Source organism: Prionailurus viverrinus, chromosome D1 (assembly GCF_022837055.1).
Source record: "Prionailurus viverrinus isolate Anna chromosome D1, UM_Priviv_1.0, whole genome shotgun sequence".
Classification (NCBI taxonomy): domain Eukaryota; kingdom Metazoa; phylum Chordata; class Mammalia; order Carnivora; family Felidae; genus Prionailurus; species Prionailurus viverrinus.
In genome coordinates this window covers 286939-301133 of record NC_062570.1, presented here as the reverse complement: position 1 = coordinate 301133, position 14195 = coordinate 286939, and the positions used below count along the sequence as shown (strand labels likewise).

The 14195-nt window shown below is 41.4% G+C and overlaps 1 protein-coding gene across 7 annotated transcripts in view; it reads left to right on the top strand.

Annotated features, from left to right (window-relative positions):
* Positions 1–14195, top strand: part of LOC125175982 (uncharacterized) — a 139435-nt gene that overhangs the window by 33868 nt on the left and 91372 nt on the right. Inside the window, exons 2-9 of one of the 7 annotated variants that reach the window (XM_047876680.1) lie at positions 3666–3687; positions 7871–8003; positions 9670–9767; positions 10611–10646; positions 10726–10788; positions 10916–11010; positions 12412–12524; positions 13539–13598. In XM_047876680.1, the coding sequence (XP_047732636.1) occupies positions 10971–11010; positions 12412–12524; positions 13539–13598 (213 nt within the window). In that variant the 5' untranslated portion in view covers positions 3666–3687; positions 7871–8003; positions 9670–9767; ... (1 more) ...; positions 10726–10788; positions 10916–10970. Of the gene's footprint in view, positions 1–3665; positions 3688–7870; positions 8004–8204; positions 8328–9669; positions 9768–10435; positions 10497–10610; positions 10789–10915; positions 11011–12411; positions 12525–13538; positions 13599–14195 lie in introns of those variants that run through there. The other 6 variants (XM_047876678.1, XM_047876679.1, XM_047876681.1 and 3 more) reach the window with 6 other exon arrangements.

Here is a 14195-nt window from a genome sequence, read left to right as displayed (position 1 = left end):
TCCTGGAGGCTGGTAGAGGATTTATAAAGATGATTGTTTATGACAGATATAGTGTAAACGTCTTTAAGATTCCTCATCATCTCCAATATTATTTCAGCCTGTCCATATTTTGCCTGACCATTCCCCTCTTGGCTCTGATGTGTTTGAAATTCACTGGAAACATAGCATTATTCCTGCCTCCATGGAAATAATGCTTGTCTAATTTACCTCCAGTGAACTGTTTTTGCTGTGAGTATACTAAAGTACCTTTAGATAGACTTGTAATCATAATTAAGCAGAAAATTTTATAGCTGGACCTTTTATTTGCACTCAATATTACAAATTTCCCTCTAATACGTTCAATTTTCATTATCATTTAGACTAAATACGTTAACATTTCTGTAGAAATGTCTTCTTTGACCTACATGGACTTTTTTTTTTTAATTCAACTATAATTAACATACAGTGCAATATCAGTTTCAGGTGTTCCATATGATTCAGTGATTTCATGCATTTCTCGTGCTCATCACAAGTGTATTATTGATCTACTCACCTCCTTCAGCCATCCCCCAACCCAACTCCCCTCGAATCCATGTCTTTTTGAGATGGTTGTTGTTTTATCTCATTTTTTTTGTCATGGTCCAACTAAGAACTTTTTGTTCTTGACGTCTAGTTTGAGTCATTTGTGGTCTGAGAACATACTTCCTATGATTTCCTTTACTTTGTTCAGATCGCTCTGTGACGTCTCAAGTACCTGCTATAATTTTATAATGTCTTAGGGAGTGACTCTCGTCAAGGAAGCACTTTGTGCACTTTCTGGAAACGTTTGTTCATTTCTGTTGTTGCTTGTGTGTTTTCTCTAGCCATCTCCCACTTCCTTTCTCATTTGAAAACCTTGTTGGTGGTGTGGGAAAAAATCATAGGACCTGATTTGATAGAATTGTTTGTCAGTTCAGGAAATAGCCAACTGCAGGAGACATTTCTCCAGTGTTTCTGGTGAGTCAGAGGCATCTTTTAGTGTAAAGATTTTGCCTTTACTTTTGTTTTTTTCTGAATCTCTGAAATATTTGTGGTTCTAGAGTTTGTTATGGCTATTGGACTTGACAAAAAAGAATTTCAAGTAAATGGTGCATTGGTAATTAAAGTAAGTCTGCCATTTTCATTATTGAAGATTAGTAGTTTGGTATCTGTTTAATAGAATGGAAACAGAGCTTTTGGTCAAAAGATATCTAGCTTAATTCTCTTCCATAGAAATGGTTGTTAAAATATCAGCAAGTAGAAAGGAAATTCTTTCTATAGCTTATTCTACTTCTAAGTTTTTAGTATGCTAGGCCATGACTACATTTTCCTAGAGTGTTTCCTGAGGCAGAGGAAATAAAAACAAAATTAAACAATTGGGGTTGCATCAAAATAAATCACTCCTGCTCAGCGACAGAAACAATTGACAAATCTGAAAGGCAACTTATTAAATGGGAGAAGATATTTGCAAATGACATAGCTGATAAAGGATTAGTACCCAAAATATATAAAGAAATTATACAACTCAACAGCCAGAAAACAAATAATACAATTTACAAATTGGCCGAAGTCACAGGCATTTCCGTGAAGAAGACATTCAAATGACCAACAGACACATGAAAAGATGCTCAACATCATTCATGGTCAGGGAAATGCAAATCAAAACTACCACGTGATATCACCTTACACCTGTCAGAACGGCTAAAATCAATAAGACAAGAAAAAAACGTGTTGGCGAGGATGTGGGGAAAAAGGAACCCTCATGCACTTTTGCTGGGAATGCAAAAGGCTGTTGCCATTTTGAAAAACAGTATGGAATTTCCTCAGATAATTGACAGTAGAACTAATTTGTGTTGGAGTAATTGAACTACTGGGTATTTACCTAAAGAATACAAAAGAAAAAAAAACTGCTTCTAAAGGATATAAGTACCCCTGTGCGAGATAAGCTTAGGAATCCCCTGGGCTTACACCAATGGGTCAACAAGGCACAAAGAAATACATAGTCAAGATAATACAACCGAGTTTGGGTAAACCAGATTGGCACCCCAAGAATGGGGGGTGCAAAGACACTCTGAGAATAGGGAGAAACAAAGGTGCCAGGAATAGGGAGGTGCTGCAAAGATACCCCAAAATAGGGAGGGGGTGCCGAGCCCCCAAATATATAGAGAGAGGCAAAGGACTGAAATAGAAATGGTGCAAAGGTGGCCAATACACAGAAATAACAAGATTAGATATTCAGGGTGAAAACACCCCAAATTTAATAGTATAGCAGAAAGCTGCTTTCATAGGAGAATAGGGCCAGGTTAGGTAAATCGGTGAATTGGACTTTGGGCCACTGCAATTCAGGCAAAGCAGCCCGGAGTGGAGATGGTTAACAAAAGAAAAGGTGGCTTATTAACCTGAGGTTATTCCCCCTATCTGTCTCATCCCCTAGGCTGAGAAAGAAAAACAGGCACGGCACCTCCTGTCTGCTGTTAACAACCATCTACCCATCTGCCTGGTGCCTGGATTTTGTTTTATATTGACTGAAACCCCAAACACTGTATATCTTCAAAATCCCCTTCCCCCCTCACATCCACAAGTTAATGTTCCTAGTTTCTTTGTATCTTTGTATGCCCCCATCATGTTTGCAAGCCTTCTGATCTGAATAAATATGAGGCAAGAACCCTTATTTGGGGCTCTTGTCTTTTTCCTGGACATTAGCCATCTCTTGTTTGAATCCTGCATCTGTTCTTTTGCTGGCCAAAAGAACTTTAGACTTATAGTCTATGACACACCCCTATGTTTACTGCAGCATTATTTACAATAACCAAATTGTGGCAGCAGCCCAAGTGTCCATCCATAGATAAATGGATGAAGAAGAGGTGATATATACGTTAATACACACACACACGCACGCACACACACACACACAAGAATATTACTCAGCCATAAAAAGGAATGAAATCTTGCCATGTGCAACAACATGGATTGAAATAGAGGCTATAATGTTAAGTGAAAGATAAATACCATATGATTTCACTCATGTGGAATTTAAGAAACAGAACAAATGAGCAAAGGTGGACAAAATAGACGAACCAAGAAACAGATTTCTAACTTTAGAGAACAAAGTTATGATTACCAGAGGGGAGGTTGGTGGGGGGGGATGGGAGAAATAGGTAATGGGGATTAAAGAGTACACTTACCCTGATGAGCCCTGAGTAATGTACAATACTGTTGAATCCTAATACATGCACCCGAACCGAACATAACACTGTATATTAACTATACTAGAATTGCAACACTTAAGAAAATAATTTATTGGGGCGCCTGGGTGGCTCAGTCGGTTAGGCATCCGACTTCAGCTCAGGTCACGATCTCACAGTCCGTGAGTTCGAGCCCCACGTCGGGCTTTGGGCTGATGGCTCGGAGCCTGGAGCCTGCTTCCCATTCTGTGTCTCCCTCTCTCTGTCCCTCCCCCGTTCATGCTCTGTCTCTCTCTGTCTCAAAAATAAAATAAACATTAAAAAAAAAATTAAGAAAAAAAAAGAAAAGAATTTATTTTGCTGAACCACACCTTTATTATAATACCACATTGGATTATGATTTTGACTTTTCTGACATGAACTATACTTTTATAAAAAATATTGTTTCTATATCAAATTTAATTTTCTTTGTCCCTCTTCTAGGTAAAGAGCCGATTATATGAAGGTAAGCTTTTGGGCTTCTATTTTCCTTGTAATCTATTCTTTTTTAAATCTTTTTATTTTTTTTTTTTTAAATTTTTTTTTCAACGTTTATTTATTTTTGGGACAGAGAGAGACCGAGCATGAACGGGGGAGGGGCAGAGAGAGAGGGAGACACAGAATCGGAAACAGGCTCCAGGCTCTGGGCCATCAGCCCAGAGCCCGACGCGGGGCTCGAACTCACGGACCGCGAGATCGTGACCTGGCTGAAGTCGGACGCTTAACCGACTGCGCCACCCAGGCGCCCCATTCTTTTTAAAATATTCAAACCCTGACGTGGGGCTCGATCTCACAAACCATGAGATCATGACCTGATCCAAAATCAAGGGTTGGATGCTCAACCGACTGAGCCACCCAGGTGCCCTGTAATCTTTTCTTAATACAGCCGTTCACTGTGGTTTCTAATTCAGCTAGAAGTAAAGACATTGATTATCAAGTCTAGTTAGCCCCTTAACTAGTTAGCCACTCAGCCTCCTTGTTTGCATCCTAAGTGACAACACAGATTGAGTTGCCTGAGACAACTGGCACAGGTGACCAAGTAGAGGAAAAAAATCACACAATTAGAGAGAAGCAGATGAGTTTAACTCTGGTCCTAAATGTTTAAGAATCCAGTGGCAGGAGTATTTTGGCATGATCTGCCCACTGGGGGAAATGTACAGATTAAGGCACTATCCGAGCCTGTCAAGAAGCTCAAGGCTTAGAGAAGAAGTCAGATATTGCCACACCACGTGTGTATCACTAAAGAGGTTTAAAACATGGGTTATGAGTCCTGGGTGGAGAGAGCCTCTAATGCCAGTGGAGACTGAGCAGAAGTGAACAAGATGCAAAATGGGGCTAATGGATTGTGTATGGGCTTCATGGACTGTGCTGATTAAGTGACCCGGCACATAGCGGGTCCTCAAATTCTGGTGTTGCTAATGGGAATACAGCACTGCTGGTATAGAGAAGGGTGACCTCAGGGCAGCAGAGCTCTCACATTGTACAAATAGAAGGTAAGGTTGCAGTTTGGAACCAAAAGATAGAATTCAATGCCTGTCAGAAGATTCTGGAGTGCTGGGCCCTGTTCTACGTGCTGTCCTTGTGCTATCCACGTGTAAGGTGAGTGTTTCCTGCATGGTGTTTACCAGTGATGCAGGTGGTAACATTTGGATCTTGGGCTTTCACATCTTGTGATTTGGGGAGTTATCCAGGGTTCTAGCTAGTGAGTAGTAAAGCTGAGATTTTACCCAAGTGTGTTTGATTCCAAGGCCATATGCACCTGAGTGAGCATCCCACCCTGGTTCTCATGGATGGGACCCTTGGAGCAGCAGAAAGACGTTGGAGGCCTCTGAGTGCCAAACAAGTGACATTTAGAATAATTTCTCTCTCAGTATTTGTTTAAATGTTTATTTACTTATTTTGAGAGAGAGAGTGTATGCATGAGTGGTGGAGGGGCAGAGAGAGAGGGAGAGAGAGAATCCCAAACAGCCTCCACACTTTGAGTACAGAGTCTCACATGGGGCTCAATCTCACCAATTGTGAGATTATGACCTGAACCAAAATCAACGTATTAGGTGCCCAGGTGCCCGCCTCTTATTATTGTTATTGTTGTTTATCTATCTATCTATCTATCTATCTATCTATCTAAAGGATTTGTTTGTTTTTGAGAGAGAGTGAGAGTGCAAGTGAGGAGGGGGGGCAGAGGGAGAGGAAGACAGAAGACCCGAAGGCAGGCTCTGTGTTGACAGCAGCGAGCCCGATATGGGGCTCAAACTTGTGAGCGGTAAGATGAGGACCTGTGCTGAAGTTGGATCTCAACTGACTGAGTCACCCAGGTACCCCTTTCATTATTTTTAAAGGGTGGGTGAAGGTGGGGGGAAACCTGGAAGAAATTAGGTGGGTTATTTGTTCTTTTTGATTCTTGTTTTTAAAGTAATTACACTGATTTGTTTATTTGATAATGAAGGACAGAATATAAGTATGTAGGATACTTGGTTTTTCTCCTTTTCTCCTCTGGTGATGTCAGAGCAGTTTGAACTCTTCATATATTCTAAGAAGAATGTTGCTTAATGATGGGATATTAGGGGACACCTGGGTGTCTCAGTCAGTAGTGTATCTGACTTTTGATTTTGGCTCAGGCAATGATCACAAGGTCATGGGATTGAGCCCTGCCTTGGACTCTGCACTGAGCCTGGAATATGCTTAAGATTCTCTCTCTCTCCCTACCCTTCACCCACTCATGTGTTCTTTCTCTCTCTCTGAAAGAAAAAAAAGAGGAGAGAGAGATAGAGACAGAGAGAGAGGAAGGAGAGAATGAGAGAAAGAAAAATAAAATGCCACTAACTAAAACTTGCTTTCTTCAGGGACCACAGTAATGCCAAAATGTTGTATGTGACCACAGTGCCAGATCATGTGCCTTTGCTGTTGACACAATGGGTAATTTGATTTTACTGGTTTTGGTACTAATCTTAAGAGATTGCTGTTTTACCTTTTTGGTTAATTTAGATCAAATTTCTGATAAGATTAAGTACTACATTAAGGAAAATGCCAAATGTGCAGAAAACATATCCATTTGTGAATAGAAGGTATAACCATCCCCCCCTTTTTTTCATTTTCTTGATTTCACCTGGAATTATGTTCACTTCTGGTTCACTGATTTTGCCATCTCCTCTTTCATCCTGATGTCCCATTTCATTCCATTCTCTAACAGGCTAAATTCAAAGCAATCATCACATATGTAAAATACCACATTATTTATTTCTGTAATGACTTACCCACCAGAGATAGGTTTTTATGTCAGCGTAATTAATATTTTTGAATTCTGAATCCTTTATTATGTATTTGTGTAGATCAACGGAGCAAAGAAATGTGCTCAAGAAACCATTTGGCAAAATAAGCTTCCCTCTTACGAAGCACAAAGATGTAAGATAAGAATCCCTTCTTTGTCCTGGGTGCCTGGGTGGCTCAGTCGGTTAAACATCCAACTCTCGGTTTCAGCTCAAGTCATAGTCTCATGGTTCGTGAGTTTGAGCCCTGCATTGGGCTTCGTGCTGATGGTGGGAAGTCTGCTTGGGATTCTCTCCCTCTGTCTCTCTCTGCCCTTCCCATGCTCACTTGCTCTGGCTCTCTCTCAAAACACAAATTAAAAAAAGCATTAAAATCCCTTCTTTGTCCCTTAAAAATGGAAGTAAAAGTGATGAGTAAGTATTCCTGATGACTATGTGTTTTGTTGAAGAATAACAGTGAGACCCTTGAGCACACTAATGAATTTTTCAATGACATCATTCCAAGTGCGCATGCTTCATTGCAGTCTGAGAGAAATCAGAATGTTAAGAATCGGGGCTTCCTGAGTTACCATAATTTGATGTCTGTGCCCTTCTGGTCATTAGGTGAATTGAGCCCCTCAACCTTCCATGCTGTTCACTGCTGTTTCAAGCAGTAACACCACAGTACCTCTTTTATTTAGGAGTGAGGCAGAATTTGTTTTCATAACCCTGGCTCAATTTTTATATCATTCACTGCTGCTGGGAGAGAGCACTAGAAGTTCCTTGCCATGTTGAACAGTTCTGGTCCTCTTAATGCAGAGCAGAGAATTTTGAAAGAGAATCTGGTGACAATATTTCTCTTCCATAAAGAAAAGTCATTCATTGGGCTGTTTGGCTTGAAAGATTTTACACTTACTTGATTTTTTCATTGTCATCCAGTTACAGTTCCATTGTGTCAAAACCAACATAGTTGCTCTGAATCATTAACACCTTCCACTGTTCTCTTCATCCTTCATTTCTTTATGTGTCTGGCTTTTCTCTTTGGCCCAAACTGGATTGACTGTTTTTAATGATACAGGGACTGACAGTGGGATATGTGCTATTGACAATGCTTCTTTGTGACACATTGTCCTGTGTTTGTTTGGAAAGCCTGGTACACGTTTTGTTTCTATCCTACTTGCAAATCGGGGAAAGGAAAAATCTATAAAGAACTTGAAAGGTGCTAATTTAGTAAACACTTCAGAAGTTTCAGAAGTAAATTCCCTCTTTTTCCTGCAGGATTTCCATTGTACACTTTAGCTTTGAAGAAAAACAAATTTTTCATATCTTAGAATATTCGATTTATATGTTATCTACTGAGTGATCTTCTTGGGAAGAAGTCACTAGAGAGAATGTTTTGCTCAGGTTCACCTCTCCCTTAATGAAGTTCGTACCAGCGAAGTGAAACTGAAGTCTGAAGAACAGGAAGTGAGATCGAAGTCTGAAGATACAGCCTGTGCAGACAGAAAATGCTCAGCTTAAGGTACACAAGAATCAGGTAAAAAAATTTACCATCAACTGTTATATAAATCAGAAATGAACACCATTACTTCCTTTTTAAGTTTCTCTTCTTTAACTGTGGTAAAATACATGCATTAGAAAGTTTCCCAGCATAAACTTTTAAGTATACATTTTAGGAGTGGTAAGTACATTCACGTTCTTCTATAGTCATTCCACCTTTCTCAAATCTGTCTTAAAGTCAGGGGATACAAGTGCACGCATCAAGGATTCTATGCAGAGTCTTGACGTCTCATAAACCTGGAAGAGGTGTTGTTTAGAGGGAATAAAACCACAGTTGGTAGAATGAGTTTGCTCTGGGAAGGTAAAAAGTGGCTTCCTGCCTTGGGAATCCTGTTCTTTCTCCTCTCCCCGCTCATTGCCACACTCGTGGGAACAGGTGCGCATCCTCAAGTACACTGTTTTATGCTTGTCAGGCAGCAAAAGAGAACTGGGGGACAACTGTGAGGCACCTAGGTGTGGGAAAGGGGCAAAGGACCCCAAATGGGACATGCTGAAGAAGAATGTAGATGTTTGTAATGGAATGTGTGGACAAAGAAGCTCACAGAAGAGTAAGACTTTCAGGAATTGTTACAAACACTGTTGTAAGAAAAGATGTGTCAGACAGTGGGGATAATTTTCTTTCTTTGAGCACATTTAACGCCAACCGTACTTTTACCATAGTAATCAGTAAAGAATTGTGTTTCTCCCTTCTGCCTTGATTTCTGTGATCTGCACCTTCCTTCACTTTGTGGAAACCTCAGGGTTCATTTTCATTGTTCTTTACATTTCAGCCCCATCGTAGCAACATGACTGCCATATGTATATATTTTGTTGTTAAACTCTAGACATTGGGTAGGAAATACTGGGAGGAGAATTCATGTGTACTGGGATGGTATCTTGCTGCAGATGAGATGGGAGTTTATGTCTGGTAGGAGATCAGAGGTGCTGGCATTACTGTGAATTCAGTTTTCCTTCCTTTCTCTCTTTTCCCTTCCCTTCCCTTCCCCACATTCCTTTTCCAGGAGACAGTATTCTGAAAGTGGGAAATTCACATCATTTTCTTTTTGTCAGTGTATTTTGCATTCTTCTCAACTGATGTCTTTGAGTCAGGTGGCAGGAGTTCCCTCATGAAGTGTAGAAATGTCCAGTAGGTCATTGTACAGTGTTAATAACACCATGTCCAAGAAAGATGTCTCTATGGCATTGTCATGGCCCGAGCCTTGATTGAGAGTTCAGGGCTCTTGGGAGAAATCAGACAAGTCAGGAACCCCTGCACCATCCTTGTGTGTTTAGTTGTGATGAGTTGGTCAGGCTTGGTTTTGTACACTGAAAAGAAATATGCTTATGCTGTCCCAATCACAAGAGCCTGAGTGCACCCCGTGTGGGCTTTTTATATTTATGTGATGTATTGATGAGTAGGAATAGAGAGCTATGAAGAGAAGCTCAGAGTTGCCAAAGACTTGCCAGCATTCTGGAGTTTCCATTTGTTTAGTCCCTTAACAGGGGGCATCAATGCTTTCCCCTGGTTGTGTTTGTGGATCTCTGCATTTACGGGGAATGGGAGAGTGCACATTTGAGACCTGCCTTCAGATTTCAGGGAGGGAAGAAAGACAGAATTTCTCATGGGCTACCAGGTAATCTATGTTTCTTTCCCTTTAATGAAGCTGCGACTGAAAGAATGGGAGCAGGTGAAAGGGGAGAAGCAGCTGTCAGCCACAGAGGAGAAAGTGAAATTAGCCGCAGAAGAGCTGTGGAACTACAAGTGAGTTCAGCTCCTACCAGCATCTCACACTACACCCATTGTATTACTTTGAAACTTTGTACAGTTAGACCCAAGTAGCACACAAATATACACAAATATTCAGGAGACATTTATTTATATAGACACTTCAAGAGAGATGTGACATTTTCCAGATGTTAAATTAAAAATATTAATCTAAACAAGTTAAGTCACTAAAGATTTCCTGATCCCCGGTGCTGGCCAGGCTATGTGGAAATGTGGTTCCTGAACATATTTCTGGAGGTGCTGGAAATGATTACAAACCTCAGGAAGCAGTTTGGTGGAGGATGAATCACATTGACAAGTATGACCATCCCGTTTGAGAGACCCACTTGTTGTAACCATGAGAAATATGATGAGGATACAAAGAAAAGATTTGAACTTTACAATGAAAGATGCTCATTGCAGAATCAGGGAGCTGTCACCACAGTCAAGGAGACCGTGTCAATGTGGAGCCCCACAGGCATCAAATAATAAATCCAAGATGATGTAGCAATGGCTTTGAGCTTTCTACTCTCCTCCTCATGTGAAATGTGTCTTATATGATTGGGTTGTGTGTATAAGAGTTCAGTTATTATACTGGGAACCTGGGCCAATTAACATCACCCTCAACATGGTGCTTCATCTGATGAAAGCCATTTCATGCCCAGGAGAAGAGTAGAAGAAACACAAGAGCAGCTGCAGCAGTCAGAGCTCACCTTCGGACACCAGGTAGCCTGCACTCTGCCCAGTAGTTCTTGAGTGCTTCAGCACCTAATGCAGATGATCATAATGGGCCACTGAATCTCTCCACATGGGTTTTTACTGATGTGCTGACTCTTTCAGATTGCTCCTTGTGAGAAGGCAGCTCAGGACAACTGGGTAAGAATGTTTTTCTCTCCTCCTCTTGTGCACACCCTGCCACAGCTGAACGTGGATGTGTTTCTCTCTCCCACCTCAGGGCTCATGATCAGGAGAGGGCGGTGGCAGAGCAGAGCAGGGAGGTGGCCTACTTGAAGTGCAGGTACAGGATTTTGACATATTTATTTTAAGGGTGCTGTGAGGTTTTTAAAAAGGCTAAACCGTTCGGTGTCCAGTGGAGGCCTGGGTGTGGTAACTCTTAGTGAAACTGATTCATCTCGATTTTCAAGACTGGAAGTCATCCAAAGACAGAGGCTTCCAGAGGAATTCAGGAGGCACAAACCAATGGCAAGAGGACCTGACAGGGAGATCCCTCCATGGAGAGGTATGGAGCACATTTTGAAATGCAGTAGTTTAACTTCTGTGGCAACATCCGCACAATCGGCTTCTTGTTACCGTGGGTGTAATTGTTTGGTCTCCTGCAAACAGTCCCAGGTGGTTATTAGAGGGCAAAGTTGTCTTACAGTGGTGACAGTACACTGTTTCCCTCAGATGCCCCCAGCCAGCAGGGCTCTTTGGGTCTGTCCCTTGTGAGTGGTGTAGCTCATGCCCCTCCAATGATTGTGGGCCCCCCTGCAACCTCCCAGTTACACTTAACTGGAGAGTGGATGCTAGAATGGACATCGGTCAGCCCCCCTTTCACCTTGAGACAATGTTGAAGGCTGTTTCTTTTGTTTCACATGAATAACGTGGACAACAGCATGAATTGCAGGCTGTATGTCCCAATGAGCTTTCTTGATTTGGCTTTTGGATAAATGCTCCATAGAAAATATGCTTTCTGTAAAGAAAGCAGACATTTCTTTGCTCTGTTTAGAGGTCTCTTTATTCTTTAAAAGTTTTTTTTTTTGTATTGTGAACTATAGTACTCCATTAGTAAAGTAAATCCTTGTGAAATTTCACTCCTCTCATATTATTTTATTAGTGTAACTCTAAAGCTTTGCAGGTCATTCCACACATGGAATTAACCTTTCCTTACCTCATTACTATAGCATTAGTCTCTTCAAGGCAATTTCTGTTCATGAATCCTCACATAATCCCTTGTCAGATACATAAGGCAGATGATGTATACAGTAAACCACTTCAAAAATCCCACCCATGCCTTGTAGAAAAGGACAGTGTGCTTTCATGCTGATGTTTACCGACATTATCCTAAGCCATTCTTATTTTCATTTTTATTTTTATTTTTATTTTATTTATTTATTTTTTTAATTTTTTTTCAACGTTTATTTATTTTTGGGACAGAGAGAGACAGAGCATGAACGGGGGAGGGGCAGAGAGAGAGGGAGACACAGAATCGGAAACAGGCTCCAGGCTCTGAGCCATCAGCCCAGAGCCTGACGCGGGGCTCGAACTCCCAGACCGTGAGATCGTGACCTGGCTGAAGTCAGACGCCTAACCGACTGCGCCACCCAGGCGCCCCTTATTTTCATTTTTAATCTGTGATAAATTGTCTTTTCCCATGATGTGTATTAGGAAACCCTTTTAGTGTTGATTTCCAATGAATTGAGCCCTGACATATCCACAGGTGGTTGATTACCAAATATCTAACAAAAGCCTTCTGGTGCCTTCCTCAAGGCTCCCCTGAGTCCCAAGCGGTCACCTGTGCCATGTGGAAAACCCTCTGTTTCTTGTAAGGGACCTGATTGTAGCAAGCAGTGTAATATGGTGGAGGAAGGCATGGAGGTTTTTTTTGTTTTGTTTTGTTTTGTTTTTTTTTTCCACCCAGTCTATGCAAGTCAGAATAAACCTCCATCCCTTATTTGGCCTCTATCAAATGCAGAACCTGGTGCAGCTTCTGTGAGGAACAAGAATTCTGTCCCTACTATGGACACAGAGAAGGTAAAGGGAAATGATGTGACCATTTTCAGTTGTAGCTCTCTCTCTGGAATCTTTTTCTCTTTATACAGACTTTCTCCTGGTCTTGTCTTTAGGTTGTGTGTTCTGAGATATATCTATGGTGTTATTTACTTTACAAAGAGTAAAACTCTTTGCCAAGAGCCCATGGGCCTCTCTGTTCTTAGCTTGTTTGTCACCTTTGGTGGTGCCTTCAGAAGCCATAAGTGTTTAGAGGCTGAGGACCACAGAGAAGTCACTGTGTGTTTGTGGAAATATGAGGAGGATGACATCTCACTGCACACTTACGTCTCCTGGCCTGGCTCACTTCTTCCAGACCTCCTTTCATGGGAATGTTCCTGAAAACTGAAACAGTAGTGTTGTTGTTCTTTTACTCCTTTTCTATCCAGAGTTAGTCGCCAACCTGTTTAGAACATCGATTGTAATTCTCACTAACTGAAAAACATGAAAAGCCCAACTTTCTGAGAGGTGCGTAGCAATTTTGAATGCTCTTATTCGAAGGTTATTTTTTTCTAAATTTCATAATTCATCAGTTTTCCCATCTCTTTTGGGAAATGTGCTTTTGCAAAGTCATTGCAGCTGTTCAGTTAGTAAAAATATTATGATTTCTCAGGGAAGACATATTTGCAGTAGAAAATGTACACTGGAACTGAAGGAACAGAGAGTGAAAGTCAGGTCTGATGTGCCAGTTTCTAGAAAAGAGCTGAAGCCATGTTCATGTAACCAGGTTCTTTTATGGCCTCTGTAGCTGTTATAGCTGGCATCTTCTATTCATACCTTAACTGTCTTTTCCATTTTGATATCAGAACATATTCATTTTAATTCTGTCATTTCAAATTCCAAAATATTTTTCCGCGGGAAAAAATTAGTCTGTGTGTCACAGTGTACGTAAAAATTCGGCATTACCTGTGAATTCACATATTATCTATAACTTTTCCTAACTAACTCCTGTAGGTGGCACTGTTCCTGCAGAAAACACTTTTCCCAATTCCCCTTTAGGGATGTCATCTCCCCAGAGATCTCTGTGGCTTCGGACAGCAGGTCCAGAGAGGGAGCCAGGTAAGCAGAGGCTGCCAGCAGGACCTTGCAGGCAGAGCTGGTATCAACTCCTGCTTCACCTTTTGCAAGCCTTTTACCTTCATTCCTCTTAGAGCCTGTTTCCTTACATTTAGAGCAGGGTGTGGCTGGCCATCCTTACCTTGCAGAGTTCTGAGAATCAGAGCTCGGGCATGAAAGGCCTGTAGAAGGTTCTCTCATGAGTCTCTATGGTGAAACCACTCATAAGAATTAACTGGAGACAGACTAAAGATTTAAATGAATGCTATGAAACCATAATTCCCTGTCCTTCTATCTGCTCTTAATATGCCAAGATGGAGCTGTTGAGGTGGTAAAGGGCTGGATGGAGAGTAGTCCTGGAAATAGATGCCTGGGTGTGTGGAACAGACATTTTTTAGTAGTCTGGAATTATCTATCTGATCCTCTAGGACCGGCCACTTCCTTCCTCCATTTGCAGACACAGCCAGTAACATGCATGCTGCCAGAAATTTCTGTCTTGGTTCCTCAAACTCCTATAAGGTCTAGGTGGGACCCAGTCGGAGGGGTGGAGTTTTATGGCACTGATGCTGCCCTGTTGAAACCAGGTGGATGGGAAGGAGA